Below are 18,742 nucleotides of genomic sequence, written 5' to 3'. Positions count from 1 at the left end.
AGAGATGCAGACCCTTAGCCCTGGTTGCCCCCACAGACCCTTTCAGCAGATCAAGCACCTTCGGGGGCCTGGGGAGCCTGGGCAGCCACGCCTTCGGAGGCCTGGGCAGCCACGCGCTGAGTGAGTGACCTGGCCACACGGCCTCCCCCCATATACCACGTCCTCCTGTGGGCAAACTAATGCATGGCCGACCCTCCCTCCCCCTCCGGGCTGGCCTCCCTGGGCACTGCCCAGGATCCCATGAATTGTGGGGCTCCTGCTAGCAGCCCCTGTGGTTCTGCCAGGAGATAACTGGCGGTGGGGAGTCCTGGCCTCACACTTGCCGGCCTCTGCCCCCAGCTCCCAGCGGCAGCATCTTTGCCCCCAAGGAGGGCTCCACGATGCACAGCCTGCCCAGCCCCCACGAGGCCTGGAACCGGCTACACCGGGCACCACCCTCCTTCCCCACGCCGCCCCCATGGCCCAAGCCTGTGGATGCCGAGCGGGTCTCAGCCCTGACCAACCATGACCGGGAGCCAGACAAGGGCAGGGAGGAACGGGAGCGGTGAGTGGAGCACCCCCACTTCCCACCCAGTCCATCTTTCCTCCTGCCCTCTCCTTTCCCCCACTCCTACCCAGCTTTATGCAGAGTCTGGGGGGCATCAGTGGGTCAGACCCCACACCTTGCTGATGGGGGGCCCCAAGTGACCAGGGCCAGGATGTGGGCAGGAGTTGCCAGGGTGTGGTTGGAGTCTGGTGACCATGCAAGTCATTGGGGCTCCCATTGGTTTGTATGTCTGTATTTGGGAAATTTAGAAGCTACAAAAACAATACAACACACGTTATTTTCCCCCCAGCAGTTAGCAGCCGCAAACCCTCCTCCAAACCTTTCACAAATTTTGCCCGCAAGCCTACCCAGGAGATGCAGGCCCTGCTCAGGTCCAGCCTGGGGACTCCATGACACTGTGTGGGAGGGACATTCGCCATGCTGCTTTAGGCCAGAACCCCACATCCTCTTCCTCCACTCTTCCATGAATTTGGGGTGTTTCACAGGAGCGACAGATGGGCTCTCATGAGTGTCACTGGGTGCCGGGCACTGCTGGCGTCCCTCAGGGTGCACATGGCAGGGTGGGTAGACACTGTCCTCATGGCAACACTCAACAGGTCAGGAAGGCTCCTGAGCAAGCCACCTGCCCTGCAGTTGTCAGGAGAAAGGGCCCAGAGCAGGAACCACTTGGGGTCCCACGTGGGCACAGGGTAAGGAGCACAGATGTGTGGGCAGAGCTCCTGGCCCTATGCTGTGAACAGCCTGAGCTCGCTGAACGTGCAGAGGGGTCAGGGCAGCCTGGAGAGTCTGGCAGTGGGGGAATGGGAGCACTGTCACCACCACTGTGGACCCTCAAGGCCCAAACATGCCCTACGGGAGGCCACAGCCAGCTCCTCCATCCCGACCTGCTCAGGCCCAGTTGCTAGCACAGCCCCTCCTCAGGGTGGTCCCTGCAGTGCTCACACCAACCCAAGGCTGGGCAGAGAGGGAGGGGTCCAGCAGATGTGTGTTGGGGCTGGGGACTGTGCCTGATGAATGTTTTCAGTATCCTCTCCCCATGAAGACTTAGCAGTGGACCCCTGCCACCTGGCACAGAGACCTGGAGGAGGGCACCCTTGCCAAGACCCCTCATCTGCTCCAGACCAATTCCCACTTCTGCCCAAGGGTGGCTACATGTCCTGAGATCTTTTCCTCCAAGGGCAAAGTCAAAGGGGGCTACAGATGCAGGGCGGGCCTGGGACGGGTGGGGACACATCATCTACAGGATTTGCTGGACACCCAGGCTCCACACAGGGCTGAAAACACTGATGAAGGAATTCCCTGCGAGGTGAGGGGTGGCAGCCTGCCTCTGCTGTGAGACCACTGCCCCTCCAGCCGGTTTGTCCTGGGTTGGTTTCTGCAGCTTCAGTGTGTGCAGAGAGCTTTGTGGTTCAGCTGCAGATGGTTTACAGAGAAGGGAAAGCATGCAGTGCTTGGAGACCTGTGTGGTGCGTGGGCTTCTGTTGTCATCAGAGTGCTGACAGAGTGCTTGTAGCATTCTGAGGGAACTTGGGGTCCCAGCGGGTGATGGACTGTGCTGAGATGAGAGCAAACAGCTTTCTAGGGGCTGCCTGGTAGGAAAGTAGTCTTGGTGGGGTGACGGCGTCTGTCTTGTCCTCCCAGGGACCTCCTGGAGAAGACGCGCCTGCTGAGCCGGGCCTCACCGGCCGCCCCCACCAGCCACCCCATCAGCAGCTTCCTGCTCCGCAGCCAGGGTGAGCTGGGCCGGCCCGGGGTCCCTGCAGAGCAGGCCGAGCCCCGGGTCAAGGAGAGCTGCTCGCCCGCCAAGGAGGATGGCGCCAAGCTGGCCGTGCGCCCGCCGTCGCCCTACAGCACGGCAGCCCAGGGCGACGTGAAGGTCAAGGAGGAGCGCAGGGAGGACGAGGTGCCCGAGCTCCCAGGGGGCGCCACTGAGCGCCCGCGCGTGCTGCCCGCGCCCCTGCAGCTAGGCCTGGGCCGCGATCGCCTGGGCGCACCGGGCTTTGCATGGGAGCCGCTGCGCGACGCCTACCGCAGCCTGGAGCTGCCCCGCCGCGCTTTCACCGCCGCACCGCCCGCCACTGCCCCTGCCCCGGGTCCCGCCGCCTTCTTTGAGCCCCCCGAGCGCCCCTACCGAGACCGCGAGCCGCACGACTACAGCCCCGAGCGCCTGCGGGAGGCGCGCCGCGAGGAGCTGGAGCGTGCGCGGGCCCCGCATCTGGACGCCGCGCTGCTACCCGCGCTGGGCTCCCTGCACTACCCGCGCCTGGCACCCGCCGCCGCCACACTGCACAACGGGCTCCTGGCGCGCACCCCGCCCGCTGCCGCCGCGCTGGGCGCGCCACCCCCCCTGGTGGCCGCGGGCGGGCCCCCCACGCCCCCGGGGCCGCCGCCTCCCGCGCGCAGCAGGACTACGCCGCTTGCCCCCAGCGAGGCGCGGGAATACTCCCCATCCCGCAACCCCCAGGAGGTAGAGGCGCGGTAGTCCCCGCGAGACCGCCCCGGCGGAGGAGGCTCGAACTGTGTACAGAGACCCTTTTACAAATGCACTGCTGTAAACTTTTTTAAGTGTAAATTTCTAGACCCTAAGCACAGTTCCATCACATCCTGGGTGACCCTTGCTTTTCCACTGGAAGCCTGCGGAGTCGGGGAATCAATATACAGCTTTTCTGGGAGTGATCTTTGCTTTTCCAGGCTTGAGATTAGGCTACTGGCAAAAAACAAATTCAAGTTTATACTATTTTCCCCACAGATGAGAAACGTTTTTAGTGGATTTGTATTTTTCTTAACTCTGTGCTCTTTAGACATTTAAAAGACCAAAAAAGAAACTTTTTGCTCCTTGATTTTTTGTTGGGCTTTGCAATTTAATGGCCTCAGATCCCTCTCCAGAGCCCCAGGGTTTCTTTGTCTTATTTATAGAGGAAAAACGGTCATTTTGTCCAACGCACTGTGAGGCTCCCCACGCAGGCCTGGCCTGGCCCTCCGTTGGTACTTGGAACCGAAGTTACAGGTATATATTAAAATAATTAATAATAATGTATAAAACATTGTGTTTTTGCCTTATTCTATTATGCAGAAGTGTAAAAGGATTTCTTTTTTTGTTTTTTTTTTTTTTTAAGTGTAAATAGTCTTGATATAAATATATGACGTTAAATTCTTAGGTAGACTTTATAAAAACAGTTTCCAGAAACCCCTCTGGTTATTTGTTTAACATGGTCACAAAATCCCACCCGCTGTCAGTTGCAAACACCCTCAGAAGTTGAACTGCAGCAGCTACCCTTCAACTATGCAAGCGCTCCGGGGCAGGCGGACGCTCAGCTGTCTGGGGGAAGAAGGTTCCATGAGCGATTTCCCAGCCCCTGCAACCCTGCGGCAGAGGCTGCCCACGGAGGGTGGTTGTCCTCCCAGCAGTGGCCCTGTCCTCCCAGGACTGGCCGGCTCCTGCCGCAAGGACAATTCTGTGGATCCTTGTGCTAATCGTGCAGTGTTCTTGGGATCTGTATACCAGACAAGTAGAATTTTAGAAGTGCAAAAGTCTAAAGGTTGATTACAAAAAAACTAATAACTTTTGTACATTTCCTCTCCTGTGTGAAGCCATCAGCAAACGTTTGTCTTGGTGTTGTCCCTCCACCTCCCAGTACCTCAGCATGGTTTCCTTTTGGCTTTGGTTCTGGCTCATCACCGCGTGCTGCTGTCAGTTTGTCCTGGTGTTTGGGTTGTGTCTCTGCCGGGCTTCTGTGCCTTGTGGATTCAGCCATTGCAGCCATTTGCTTTGTTCAGTTCTGTATTTTCAACCGTTTTCCACTGTGGACTCCAGTTGTTTTCAACATTCTGTTCTCATGTCAATCAATGAAGATAAATACAGCCTTGATTTTGGATGAAACTGTGGTCGAGTTTTTGTGTGGCATCGAGGCAGGTGATGTGCATGCAAGCTGACACCCCATACACTCTACGTTTATTCCCCTGAGGGCTATGGAGCCCCAGGATATCATGTGAAGGAGTAAAATATCTGAGTTGAGACCCAAGGGACACAGCCCATATTGAACCATAAGGAAGAGAGAAAGTAAGGCCCTGTCCCAGGCAAGGTCTCTGATAGATCGTCACCTGGGGGCTGTGTCCATGCTGTAATGTTGGTACTGGCACTGAAGCAGGCTGTCACTTTTGAATGGGGTGTCATCCATGCAGGGGATGATCCATGACAGGGCAAGATCCATAGTAAACTGCCTAATGGAGAGCACTCTCTGAGGGCTCACCCTCTCAGGAACATCCTCTGTGAAGGGGAGCACTCTGAGGGGATGCTTTCACAGGAGCACTCCTGTGAGGGGACACTCTCGGGAGCACTCCTGTGAGGAATCACCCTCCTGGGAGCACTCCTGGGAGGAATCACCCTCCTGGGAGCCTCTTCTGGGAGGAATCACTCTTCTGGGAGGAATCACGCTCCTGGGAGCCTCTTCTGGGAGCAATCACCTTCCTGGGAGGAGTCACCCTCCTGGGAGCATTCCCTGTGAGGGAACCCTACATACCAAGGATCATAATCCACAATAGAGCACTGTCCTTCAGGGAGGGTGGCCCACAGGGACCATGGTCTGTAAATGCAGCACCGACCTCTTAGGAACCAAGGTCCATACTGAGCACCAGCCTGTGGAAGTGTTAACAGTGCCAGAGCCGCATCCTGGAGAAAGCCTACTCAAGGGAGCTCCACTGTCCACCAAGCAGCGCCACCCCAGGAGCGTGGCCTGGGCTGGTGGCTGTCCTCAGGAAGGGTGGTGTCCCTGGCAGGAGCAATGTATCAATCATCTGCTGCAGCACAGCAAACTGCCCCCCAAACTTAGTGGTTTGCAGTAACAACCGTGGGGCTGGCCTCTCAGGCTGGCTCATGACTGTGTGATCTGGGACTCAACCAGCCTGATGGGCTGAGGCAGCCTCACAGGTCTGGAAGGAGGCTCTGACTTTCACCTGCCGTCTCTGATGTGCCAGCTGCAATGATCCCTTCCAGCACATTCTGCTGGCCGGATCCAGTCACAAGACTCGCCAGTCTGTGAGGAGGTGGAGGGATAAACTCCACCTTGGCGTGGGACAGGCAGCAAGCACAACACTGCCTGCAGGTTTGCAGGGTTTGGTGGCCACAAGCACCATCCTCCAGGACCCAAATTTGGGGCGGAGCACAGTCGTCCAGGAAGCATCAGTGTGACCTGCAATGGAGTCTCTGTCTCTGCAGGAACAGTGCCGGCCACAGGCCTGACCCCTCCCTTCCACCACCTTCAAGGACAGCAGAGGAAGATCACAGCCATGGGGGACCTACAGTGGGATGGATGGAGTGGAAGGGACTGGGGCTGGGAGCAAGAGAGCTCAGTGGACAAGGAGGGGCCCTGAGACAAAACTATGGAGGACTGTCCAGAGAAGCGTCTCAGAATCAGAGGAGAGGAGCTCCTGAGACCTGCCAGACCAGCCACTGCAGGGTCGGCCCGAGAGAGGCCCTGCTGATGGCTCCACTGACTCCTCATCCACTTCACTGCCATTACTGGACTCCCGTGGGCCAGGCCCCATGCAGGGCACTGGGGGCTGGAGGCCAAACAACTGACACAGGTCAGTCCCACCATCTGAACTAGATGACATCCAGGGGGTCATCTAGTGGACAGATGTTCCGCACCCCACCCCTACGGCTATAGGGGGTTGGCCGGTCTCAGACAGGGGTGTGGGCTGGGATGACACTGCAGAACGTTCCTATATAGGAGGAGCTCGAGGAAGGAACACAACCTCATGCTGGGGGTCAGGTGGGCCAGGACACAGGGCAAGGCTTTCCCAACAGAACCACAATATACACGAGGTCTTGGAGGCAGAGAGCTAGCTGTAGTGATGGCAGTGGGGTATCTCCCCTCCACACTCCTGGCCCAGCTGCTGCTGCATAACCAACACCCAAGCACATGGCCTTACTTTGCACCCAGGAACTGTGGGCCAGGATCAGGGTGGCTGCCTCTGCCCTCGTGTCTGGGCCTCCACTGGGGAAATGTGAAGGCTGGGCATGCCCCAATGGCAGTCTGAGCCACCTGAGTGTCTACTTGCCCACTCGTGGGAGGACTGCCAGCCTGGGCCCCTCCTGCGGATCCCCATGACCCGGCTTCTTGCCCACATGTGGCCTGGGGCTCTGTCCATGGCCATGGTTCAAAACTCCAGCCAACCAGGTGAGCATTGCTCTGCTTTGTCCACGGAGTCTCGGTGCTTACAAGCATGTCAAAGCCCACACAGGTCAAAGGGGCCTGGAAACATCCAGAAGGTGAATGGACAGGGATGCTGCCTTCTCTTGACGGGGCCTGGAAACATCCAGAAGGTGAATGGACAGGTATGCTGCCTGAGAATCTTGGGAAGCACAGCCTGCCATGGCCCCAGGGGAAGGGACCTTGTCAATGGCCAGTCACCACCCAACACAGCCCAGTGGACAGCAGGATCCAGGGCCAGGTGCCCATGAGCAAGAGGCCTCCCTCAGCCAACCTGGACATGCCCAGCACCTTCTTCCCCTGAGAGCACATAGACCATCCATGGCCGTTCTCCTTGAGGAGCCAGGGCTGGGCGCATGTCCACCGGCACCTGCTGTCACTGAGGCTGCTTCTGGGATAGGGACTGTGGCACCGGCATCCCCCACGGGGCACGTGCTCTGCAGACCAGGACAAGTGGGTGCCAGGGGTAGGAGGGCCCTGGGTGCCCTGCAGTGTCTGCTCAGGTGGAGTCACCCTCCTCATGGGAGACACAGCAGGTTAGGGCAGCCCCTCACCCTCCTGAGAAGGGGTGGCTTACGGCTAACTAAGAAGGGCCCCTCAAAGCACACAGGAGGTCTGACCCAAGATATTTCCCAGTTTGCTCTGCGGACATGCTGTGGGCAGCTTCCTGTACTTACAACTGTCCCTGGCTCATTGGGCACCTGATAAACTCACAAGCTCCTTTTTTGTTTTGGTTTGGTTTGGTTTGGTGTTTTGCATAATTCTTTGCTGCCTACCGTGATTCTCCACACTCCAGCCATGAGCCACAGGCCAGCTTTGGGGAGCAAAGACCTCTCCTTTGTTGTGGGACTTTGGGAGGTCAGATACATCAAAGGTCGCCAGGAACAGGGGACAGGAGATGGGGCCAACCCAAGCAAGGAGCTGTGTGTTTTCCAGGGTGAGGGGTGAGAGGGGCCAGGGGAGAGGTTGCGCAGACAGTCCAGGAGCGTCTGCTGCAGCCTAGACGGTTGTCGCAAAGTGGCTCTGACATTTAGTGCAAGTGGTAAGAAAACCTTCCTAAAACATAAAAGGTATCATGGTTAAAAAAAAGAAAGATTAATAGATGAATACTGCCAAAAGCCTTACCCATGCATAGCTCATATATAAGCAACTGTAGTGGCTTGACCAAAGGGATTTAGACGGGTGGGTGGGTGGGTGGGTAGCTATTAGTGGAAAATGGTTTAAATTACTCAGGTTGTTTGTTCATATGCTCAGAAAGTGCTTGCTTCAAAGAGTTGAGATGGAGAAACCTGAATCCCTCATTCCTTCCGTAGCCTCAATCCCTCATGTTTGTCCTGGTCTGAGCATCTCATCACTGTGTGTCTTAGGAGTTTACAGACCCCTGCACACACACCAGCCCTGGTGGCAGACACTCAGGAGAGACACAGGACCCTTCCCACACCAGCTGCAGGAACGGAGGGGGTCATGGTATGTCTTCCCCACTTTGGCCATCCCAACAAACCTGTATGTTCTCTTGCACCAAGTGCACATCCCAGGCAGCAGGGGTGTCTCATCCAAGTGTCTTCACAACTAGACACAGCCTGACGGAGCATTTCGGACACTGCTGGCTTATGGGTGCAGAGAAAAAGAACATGACAACTCACGCTCTGGGCCCTAACGCTGCGGAGGGAGGTGACCAATTATGAGGTCACATCTGACCTGCTGGTGAGCAGTCTTTCCCAGCCCGTGCAACCTGCCACCCCAAGGTTTTAATGTGTGTTCAAGGTAAGCCTTCATAGAATAGGCATAGGGTTTTTAAAAACTCAGTACATGTGATATTTGTCAGATGGCTGAAGAGATCCCTAAACAACCCAGGAGAGGCAGAGGAAAGTCTGTCTTGTTTGTTATGAGACCTTAGCGCACAGCACACAGCCGAAGCCAAATAATTCCTGCACAAACAAAAGAACCAAGGAATGAGGACCCCTTCCTAGAAGTCTCCTGCAGAATTCCTCTTGGCCGATGCCTAAGCCGTCACCAGCAAGGGACACCCTGGTGCCAAAACCTGAACCAAATCTCCCTGCTCCGTCTTCACATGGCTTCTCCTCTGTGTGTCAAATCTCCCTCCACCTCTCTCTTCTAGAGACTCTGTGATTCCATTCAGGGCTCCCCTGGTAATCCAGGATAACCTCCCCATCTCATGATCCCTAACAATCACAAAGTCTGCAAAGACTCTGCCATATAAGGTAGTGTATTCACAGATTCCAGGTATTGGGCTGTGGATATCTTTTGGGGGCCATTTTCAGCTGACCACTGATATTAACTTGGAACTTGAAGGATCTTGCAACAGGCTGTGCATCTTCACAGCTGACAATGCAGAGATTTCTGGGGCCTTAGGAAAGGGAATGTGGGCCCCAGAATGTACTGCCATTAGCTGGGGTCCATCCTCTCAGAGCCCGAGGGAGCATGGTGCTGCCAGGACAGGTCAGGCAGCCAGTGCTTCTGTGCCCACAGAGCTCTGCACATGCTGAGGAAGACTGTGGTGAGACACTAGGAGTGTGTCTGGCTGCAAGTGAGAGGAAACTTGCCCACAATACCTTTAACACACTGCCAGCAGATGTGTAATTTTTCTCAGATAAGCTCTTTGGAGGCAGAGGGGTGCTGAGTTGGTTCAGGGGCTTGACGTCAGGCCTGGCATTTCTGTGATTCTCTCAGCCTTTCCTTCTTGCTGGTTACCTCATAATAAGAAAATGGCTGCTGCAGCTCCAGGCATCACTTCCATATTTAAAGGAGAGAGAACAGTGAAGGGAGAAAGGGTCAGCCCCAACCTTGTCTACTCCTTTTGTCTGGAAGGACAGAACCTTCCCAGAGTGTCCTCCTCATCCACAGAGGATTTCTACTCAGGTCTCATTGGCTACCCTGGGTGACAGGCACCCCTCATTAACAAGGGAGGTGGGAATTGCAGGCATGCTGGCTGAGATCCTGAGTTCTCGGTGGGGGTGCTTTGGAAATCTGTAGGTGCCTCTTTATGTCCAGCACTGGCAGGCCCAAGCCTTTACACATTTGAAATACATAATATTTCGCTATAAATTAGTTTCATTTTTCTGTTATACCAGTTTGGGCATTATATATTTTTCCCCCAAATTACATGTGTAGGTCATAATACCTATGAATCTCATTTCCAAGCAGAAAAGGGGACATTATAAATATTTGCCATAAAGGGTTTTAGACTCACTGGCTTGGACAAATCCTGATTCTTCCCTGTGTAGGCTCATGGCTGCTCTTAGCTAAACCAGGTCCTCTTAGCTGCATGGGGGTGGGGGGGAGCGGTGTGTTACTGAGTATGGGCCAGCTCCCTGCATTGGCATGGCAGCAGACAGGAAAAGGGGCCTCACAGAGACAGCCTAGCCTGTGTGGTCACCTGGAAATCCTGACCCCACCCACATGAGGGGCTCAGCGGCTGCCCAGTCAGGGTGTCTGGGGATGGGGAGGGTCTGAGGCCTCTCTCTCGTAATCCTGCAACTGTTTTCTGCCAAGCTGTGATCCACTGTCCCTACCTTCTAATGAGGCCACCAGGGCACAGCCTTCCTGATTCAAAAAGAGGAGCAAAGGCCATTTTCACCCCACAGGAGCCAGGTGTGTGCAGCTGGGAGACCTGGAGCCTGAGGTGCCCCTGGGCCTGGCACACCCAGCACCTTTTCCCAGAAACAAAACAGATCTGACTTCTCCTGCCTTGCTGTCAAGCTCAAGGCTATAAATGGAAATTGCAACTAATCTGCTGGGATTTCCGCCCTTTAAATTTTTGTCATTAGATTTTAGGAAAAGAAATTACAGAAGTGATTCATGCTCCTCGTAACAAATGAAATAATACATGGGTGTGTCAGGAAAACGTCATTAACCTCCCACTCTGTGGGCTTCCCTGCCATGCTCAGCCAAGCAGGTGCAGACACCCCTGAGCTTGTCCATCAGCACGGTGGGGTTGAGCTCAGGCGTGCATGTGGCCTCCTCTGCATGCCCCCCATCCCCACCATTCACTCCTTCTGGAACCACCCAAGGTGGTGCTGCCCCTGTAACGCACCTGCTGGCCGTCTCCAGTTTGGGCCGACTGCAATCCCTGCCTATTTAGCCTCCCGCTCTGTAGGATAGACTCTCCATCGTGGGACTCCTTCAAAGGCTGTCCTTGTCTCTAATTTGTATTTATTGATTTAAACTTTCTCAATTTAAAGAAAAGCGGCAAGTCCAGTTCAAAGAACTTTTTCCTGAACATCTGAGAGCAAGTTTCCAGCCGCCCTCCACTCTCGGATCCTTGAGTGTCCATTGCTACAGACAGGGCTGTTTTCCAGGTGACTTCGCTGCGGCCACCACGAGATCAGACAAGTTCCACTGTCCAGCCCCCTAATGTCCCAGCATCCAACAGTGTCCTGCAGGGCAGTTGGCAGCAGGGGCCTCAAGATTTTATTCTCCTTACTTCTGGAAGAGCCCCTGTCTTTCCTGGATCCTTATGACCTTGATGCCGTGGAAGAGTCCGGACAGTGATTGGTAGGACGCCCCTCTCTCTGGGGGCGTGTGCCTTGTTGTGGCAGGAAATGTGAAGAGCTGTTGCCAGCCTTGTCAGTGCAGGATGCTGACTGTCTGGTTTCTGGCAATGTTCGGGGGCCCGCCAGGCCCTGTGCTGGGGTTATTCCCTGCTTTGTAATTGAGAAGTATGCTGTGGGGAAGGCACTTGGAACCTGTGCAAAGGTCTCTTTAGAGATGAGAGGGGCTCAGCCTTCCCGCTGCAGACCGACATGCTCCCCACTGTGGCCACATCCCCACCATCCTCGGGCACCTGCTTCCTGGCACCATAAGATGCCATGACTTGCCAGGGACTCTCCCTGCCCCAGTCCCTTCTCCAAGGAGCCCTGGATGCTTTTCCTGGGGGCTGTGTGAGCTTATTATTCTTGGAAACTTTGTCTATATTTACTTACATCTATACTTCTTTACTTCTAAAATTATGTGTATTGAAAACCACGGGCTCCCACCCATCCCTCCACATCCAACAGGACACCACAGGTGCGTCTCAGCTCCCCCGCCTCCACACTGCTGCCATCTCCACAAGGAGAAATCAGCCCCATCACGGCTGTACCCCTGTCCCCGTGCAGGAGGCCCCCAACATCACTTGGGCTCAGACACCCTCCCTGGGCCACCCATCCCTCAAGACAACTCCTCTCTGCTTGGTCTCACCTGAAGGTTTTAGGACTAAATCTTTCCAAAAGGAAATATAAGGGAAGGCGAGAGGGAGGAAGGGACGGAGCAGGTTAGCAGGGCAGCGCCTTCGGTCCCCTCTGTGCGTCCAATCTCCCGCTGCCTTCCTCTTATAAGGACACCTGGATGGACAGTCTCTCCATCTCTAGAAACTTAATTACGCCTGCACAGTTTTTGTTATCACACGAGGCACAGTCACAGGTCCCAGGGTTAGGATATGGGCATCTTTGGTGGCCGTTATTCAGCCAGCCACAGAGCTCTTCCCAACTCCTTCCTGGAAGTGGCTGTGATCCCCAGACCACAGCAGCCGTCTTGCCACCACAAGTGAACATTTCTTGAGTTCGTAAGACAAGCCTAGCACTGTTTTAAGTCACAGAAATAAAATGGTTATTTCCAAGGTGTTCCCCCAACCCTTGCCCCATTTCCAGTCCTAGAATGGCCCTCAGACATCACGACAGAAATCTTCCCTGGTGTGGACACTCAGGGCTCCAGAGGACACATTTAAATTCTTTTTCTTCCTCTTTCCATGCCTAGCACAGCCGTGGCTCATGGTCCCAAGAAACATTGAAGTGGGCAGCAGATCCAAAGCCTTGGACACTGGATAAATTGACCGGTGTGTTTGCCCCTCGTCCATCCGCCGGTCCCTGCAAGCTGAGCTGTCTTCCTCCCATCATTTTCCTAAGGAACAGACTTAAGTCTACTCTGACAGGAGATGAAGTAAAGAAGATTTGCGTGCAGCGATTCACTAAGATAGATGGCAAGGTCCGAACTGATGTCACCTGCCCTGCTGGTTTATGGATGTCATCAGCGTTGATAACACTGGAGAGAATTTCTGTCTGATCTGTGACACCAAGGGTGGTTATGCTGCTCGTCGTATGGCGCCAGAGGGGGCCAAGTACAAGTTGTGCAAAGTGAGAAGGATCTTTGTAGGCACAAAAGGAATCCCTCACCTGGTGACCCGTGATGCTCCCCCCATCTGCTACCCTGGTCCCCTCATCAAAGTGTATGACACCGTTCAGATTGATTTGGAGACTGGCAAGATCACAGATTTCATCAAGTTCGACACTGGTAACCTGTGTATGGTGGCCAGAGGTGCTAACCTGGGAAGGACTGGCATGATCACCAACGGAGAGACATCCTTGCTCTCTAGACGTGCTTCATGTGAAAGATGCCAATGGCAACAGATTTACCTCCCGGCTCTGCAACATTTTTGTTATTGGCAAAGGCAACAAACCATAGATTTCTCTTCCCCAAGGAAAAGGTATCCGCCTTACCATTGCTGAAGGGAGAGATAGGAGGCTGGCAGCCAGGCAGAGCAGGGTGACATGTCTCCGGGCAACGTGTTAGAAATGTCTGTGCACTTAATGAAAGATAATATGGCATGAAAAAATAAATAAATTATTTTCCTTTATGAGATGAAATTTGCATCACGTAAAATGAGCTATGTTAAAGTGTACAATTCGGTGGCGTTTAGTGCATCTGCAACGTTGTGCAACCCACCGCCTCTTTCTGATTCCAAACATTTCCACCTCAAAAAAAAAACCCCATCCCAGTCACTCCCCACACCCTATCCCCTGCAACCACGAATCTCCTTTCTGCCTGTTCTGGACATTTCTTATAAACGAAACCACACAAGATGTGGCCTTTTGTGCCTGGTGTCTTTCACGGAGCGCCATGTGTCACGGTGCCTCTGCGTTGTGGTGTGTCAGAGCCTCCTTCCTTCCTGTGGCTGAACCACGGTCCACCATGTGGATGGACCATGTTGTGTTGATCTGCGCGTTGGCTGGTGGGCATGAGAGCAGTGGTGCAAAGTGTGAGCGTTAGTTCCCGGTATTTGTGTGCACGCTGTTCCCGCCTCTCTCAGGTGTGTCCCAGGAGTGGAATCTTGGGGCCAGATGCCCAAGAACACAGCCTTACTCCAGCCTGCTCTCCACTTTCGGGTCTGGCGTGGCTCTGAGATGCCCCTTCAGGGTCAGCCGCTCAGGGCCCGAGGAGGCCCCCAGGGCTGGGACACCGGCCTTCGCCCTCCTGGAAACAGCTGAGACCAAGCGGCACTTCGGAAGCAACAGAGCTTGCCCGTGCCTCCTGGGCACACGGGCTGCAGATCCCACCGAGCCAAAGCTCCTCTCTGTGGAAGTCCTACACGCCTGCTCCCATTCTGACACATTTGCCTCCCCAAATCAAGAAATTAGGGGGAATCTTGGCAATCTATACTCAGACAGCAAAAACAAAAAGACAGTTCTACTGGATCTCTCCACGGGTCTACACGTCTGCAGGGCCAGTTAATGAAAGGGTCAGACCACTTCTTCCCACTCGTGTTAGGGCCTGGTCGTCCCCACCAGTGCCCAGTCCTGGGGTGCAGGGCTACCTATATGACTGAAGGCCGTCGCTTCAGGGTTGAGAGCACACCGCAGGCCATGCAGAGGGCTGGCATGTCATCCATAGGGCACAGGAGCGTGTGTCTTGTGGAGAGAGGACACCCTCGCCCCGCAGCCCCGGGACTCAGGGCAGCCCAGTCTGTGCATTGTCATGCTGGCCCCGTCCATCCTCGGCCGCCCTTCTCTTAACTGCAGAGCAGGTCCTTTCTCCCCAGCCTCAGCCTCGGGCACAGCAGGTGGTTGAGCCTGCCTGGCCGGCAGGTGCTTGCCCTTCCTCACCGCTCGTCCAAGACGCTCAGAGATAAAAGCAGAGCTGTTTTTCCATGACCTCACTAAATGGGTGGCCTCAGCCCCCTGCCAGCCGTATCTTCACTTCCTCCCAACTCTTTGAGGGGACACTCATATCTCCAGTAGACAGGTTTTCTGTGGAAGGTGTCCACCAACGCGTCAACTGAGTGACTGTGCTGAGGGAGGTGGAAACATGGACTAAAAGGGACAAACCCGCTCTGGGAAGCCCCTGTGTCCCCACCCCACCCCTCCTTAGAGCCCAGAGGCTGCCAGTGCCCCCATTGTCACTTCAGTGACCACTCAGAGGATGGGGTCACTGTGTGCCTTGAAGGTAGATCCATATGCTGAGATGGGTGACTTCAGAGCTGAGGGGTCGGGTCAGGAACTTAGCTTTTGATACATCACAGTTGAGATGCCCGGGGGGGAAGTTGAGCAAGAACCGGGGATCTGAGTCTAAGGTGTTTGAGGAGCGGTCCCAGCTAGAGATCTGAGCAGGGGACGTGTGTGTGAATGATGTCACCACATAAGCTGTGGACTGGGTGGCATCACCCAGAAGGTGGTGTGGGTAGAGATGGGTCCCAGCACTCAGCCCCGAGCCAGTCTGACTTTTTGGGGCACATGAGCACGAAGAAAAATGAGGAGCACGTGGCTCCTGAAACCCAGTGGAGAAAGGGGTCCCCAGGGAAGTGGTGATCAGTGTCGTCAAACGCTGCTGAGAGATGAAGGGAACGAGGTCTGAGAAACAAGGACAAAACAAAGACGTTTTCAAATGTATGAAAGCTGAGAAATATTGTCACCAGCAAAGCCACACTGCAAGAAACCTCATGGCAGGAGGCGGCTCACACCAGGTGAAACGAGGTTCTCCACGGGGAGGGAAGGGCGACCGCGAGAGCAGAGGAGTGACATTTGTTCCTGCTGTGTGGATGTGTTTAACAGGTGACTGACCGCTTAAACCAAAATAATAGCAATGTAGTGTGGAGTTCGTAGCACGTTTATCAGTAAAGCATATTACATCAGTAGCATAAAGGCCGAGAGGAGAGGGACGTGTACCCGGCTCTTCTGCCATGGGTGAAGCGGTAAGACGTCACTGGCAGGTCCATTGTGACAGCGCTTAATGTAAACCCCCAGGCAGCCTCCAAAGTAACAAAGCAGAAAGTTATAGCTGATGGGCCAACAAGTGAGATAAAATGGGAAGCGTAAAAACACTCTCCGTGGTGCTGATAACACCAAGGTCTAGGGTTCGATCCCTGTACCGGCCTCTGAAAAAAACCCACCTCAATGCAAAGGAAGGAAGAAAGGGGGAGGGGGGAGGAGAGGAGACCAACAGAAGCAAACGGTGAGACGACGACAGTCACGTTAAAGCTGGACAGTCTGCACTCCACAACCCGCAGGCAGGGACCGTCAGACCGCGTGAGATAGCTGTGCCCGATAGGAACTGCCTGCTAGAAAAGCACTTTAAATGTAAAGACACGAGTAAGTTAGAAGTGAAAGGACAGAAAGAGATATACCACGCAAACAATAATAATTTTAAAAAGCTGCAGTGATTATCTTTTTTTATTAATTAATTAATTTAGTTATTTGGTGCCACAAAACAATGGAAATCCCCAGGGCAGATCTTCCAGCAGAAGCAGTCACTAGTGCATGACATCGACTCCATGGTGCAGCTGGCAAGATACAGTGACTTCCTCCAGGTCCCCCTATCACTCTGCAAACCCTGCAACCCCCACCCCAATGGGGAGAATGTCATCTGACCTCAACCTCTCTGATGGCTCCTACCCTTTCCAGGCCCTGCACCAGTGCTCCCATGGGGGCATTGACCTGAAGGTGACCAGCATGTCACTGGCCAAGGCCCTGAGCCTGCTGGCAGCCAGTGGCCCCATGTGGGATCAGCTGCCCCGGTTCCAGTGCAGCACCTCGCCCTTCAGCAGTCTGCTGCCCCTGGGCCAGCCTGACCTCTGGAGGTTCTCACCCATTGAGGTCTCATGGGACTGAGTTCACCCCTGCTCAGCTGCCTTAGCCCCTGCTGACCCCAGAGGGGCCACCCCCACCCGCTGCCACCCCGATTCCCGCCTTACCCCCGGCTGGGGGATGCTGCCCCCTGCTGTACCCTGATCTGGGATCTGAATGTGCCCTGTTCTTTCTGGTCTGGGTGGTCTCCTCCCGGGATGGGACGGGGCTCAGAACTGGCCCTTACCATCCCCCCACAGTGACAGTGGGTGACAGCATCCGGGCTACCTCTGCCTCTCTCTGCATCTTTTTCTCTCTGTCTCTCTCCCATCTGTGGGCCCCCCCCTTTGTGCTGCTCCCTCCTGACGGATTGGGAGGGGTCCTGGGATTGGGCTCTGGGGCAGGAGGGACCCGTTCCAGTCCGCACCTCCCAGCGCATTCCCACTGGTGGCACTGGAGCTGGTGAGGTTGCAGTACCGGGACCCGGGCATTATCTCTGGTTGGCGTCGCTCCTCCTGGCCCCTAGCCCCAGCTGCTCTGCTCCCTCAGGAAGCAGCCCCATGGTCTCCCTTTCTGGGAAGCTTCCTTGGGGACAGAAACTTGAAAACAAACACAAACCAAAGTTTCTGGCCACTTGTGGCTGGAAGCTCCCGAGTGTCCGTCTCTCTCTGGGGCAGGTGGACATGCCAGCCCCCACCCACGCTCCTGCCTCATGTCCCCACCCCCACCTGGGCCTGCCCCTTGCCTCGGGGCAGTGCCCACAGCACTCCTGCTGTCGGAGCCAAACTGCAGGCCATGCCACCGTTACACAGGAGAGGCTGTGGCCCCTGTGCTGTGCTTCTCAGGGCAGCAGGGAAGGCTGGGCCGGCACCTTTTCTCCTCTCAGGCTTGGTTCTGCACCACCCACCATGCATGCTCCTGTCCACCCTCTTGTCTGTCCATCTGTCCATCTATCCATTCACTCATCTGCCAACCACCTACCCATTGTCCATCCACATAGTCATCCACCCATCCATCCATCCATATGCACCTGTCCATCCACTTTTCATCCATTCACCTGTTCCTCCATCCATCATCTATCTGTCCATCTGCCCATCCACCCATCCACCCATTCATTCATCCATCTATCTGTCATTCATCCATCCATATCCAATTACCCATTCATTCATTCACATCTATCCATCCATCCATCCATCTATCCACCTATATCCATCTACCCAACCATTCATCCACATCCATTCATCTGTCTGCCCATCTATCCATCCAGATGTTTATTGAGAACCTACTATGTCCTGGGTCCTATTCTAGGGCCCTGTTCACCACCAAGATCTCCTAAGACCTGTTGTGGGGCACAGATCAACACAAAACAGAGTCCCTCCCCATCTGATCTCACTTGCAGCCTGCCTTGAAGACAGGACTCTCCTGGTGCTATGTGCTTGGGAGAAAAGCACACAGCCCTGAAGCCAGAGACCTGGATTCCAATCCTGTCCCCACATCTTACTCACTATGGCTCAACCTCTCCGAGCCTCTGTTACCTCATCTGTAAAACAGGGTAACGATGTGAGCAGCGCTTCCTGGGGGGTGTGACGAGGATTCGCTGCAGTGGGGACTGTTGATGCAGCCCACCCAGGCCTCACACACCCAACATTCATTCATTAGCAAACACTTATTGAACCCCTAGGATGTTATGTGCCAGGCACTGTTATGAGGTCCCAGGATACCTTATAACAAAAATCCCTGCTCTTGTGAAGTTTACATTGGGGACAGAGTAAACAAAATAATTTTTTTTTTGAAAATTGAGAAAAGGTGAGAGACTTACAGAATGTTTCCCAGATGTCCATCATCCGATGAATAGAATTTTCAGTAAAAAAGAAAACTAAATGGAAGTGGGAACATTTTAAAGAAGTGAGATTAAAAAAAAAAAATCCTAGCCAAATAGGAATAAAGACATTGTCAGGAGAGCAAGGATTAGACACAAGTTTATTCTCGGCATCTTTTCCTTGGAAAGAACTAGAGGAAACATTTAAGCAAAATAAGAATGTAAACCAATAAGAACTGAAAAGAGACGCTCCAGGCGACTGCCGCCTGGTGGCTAGAAGAGGAACTGTTCCCACGGGACAGAACTGCGCGCCCAGGGAAGACGGTGGGGA

General features: G+C 54.5%; 1 protein-coding gene across 13 annotated transcripts in view; it reads left to right on the top strand.

The window, feature by feature from the left end:
• Positions 1 to 4,427, top strand: part of FBRSL1 (fibrosin like 1) — a 92,855-nt gene extending 88,428 nt beyond the window's left edge. For 12 of the 13 annotated variants that reach the window (XM_063084788.1, XM_063084780.1, XM_063084773.1 and 9 more), the window contains 3 exons: positions 37 to 120; positions 340 to 544; positions 2,189 to 4,427. In XM_063084788.1, the coding sequence (XP_062940858.1) occupies positions 37 to 120; positions 340 to 544; positions 2,189 to 3,029 (1,130 nt within the window). In that variant the 3' untranslated portion in view covers positions 3,030 to 4,427. The remainder of the gene's footprint in view (positions 1 to 36; positions 121 to 339; positions 545 to 2,188) is intronic. The other variant, XR_010022441.1, reaches the window with a different exon arrangement.
• Positions 4,428 to 18,742: the final 14,315 nt, after the last annotated feature.

This window comes from Cynocephalus volans, chromosome 2 (genome assembly GCF_027409185.1).
Source record: "Cynocephalus volans isolate mCynVol1 chromosome 2, mCynVol1.pri, whole genome shotgun sequence".
Classification (NCBI taxonomy): Eukaryota; Metazoa; Chordata; class Mammalia; order Dermoptera; family Cynocephalidae; genus Cynocephalus; species Cynocephalus volans.
Note: the sequence above shows the minus strand (reverse complement) of the source record. Positions and strands in the feature narration are given on the sequence as shown.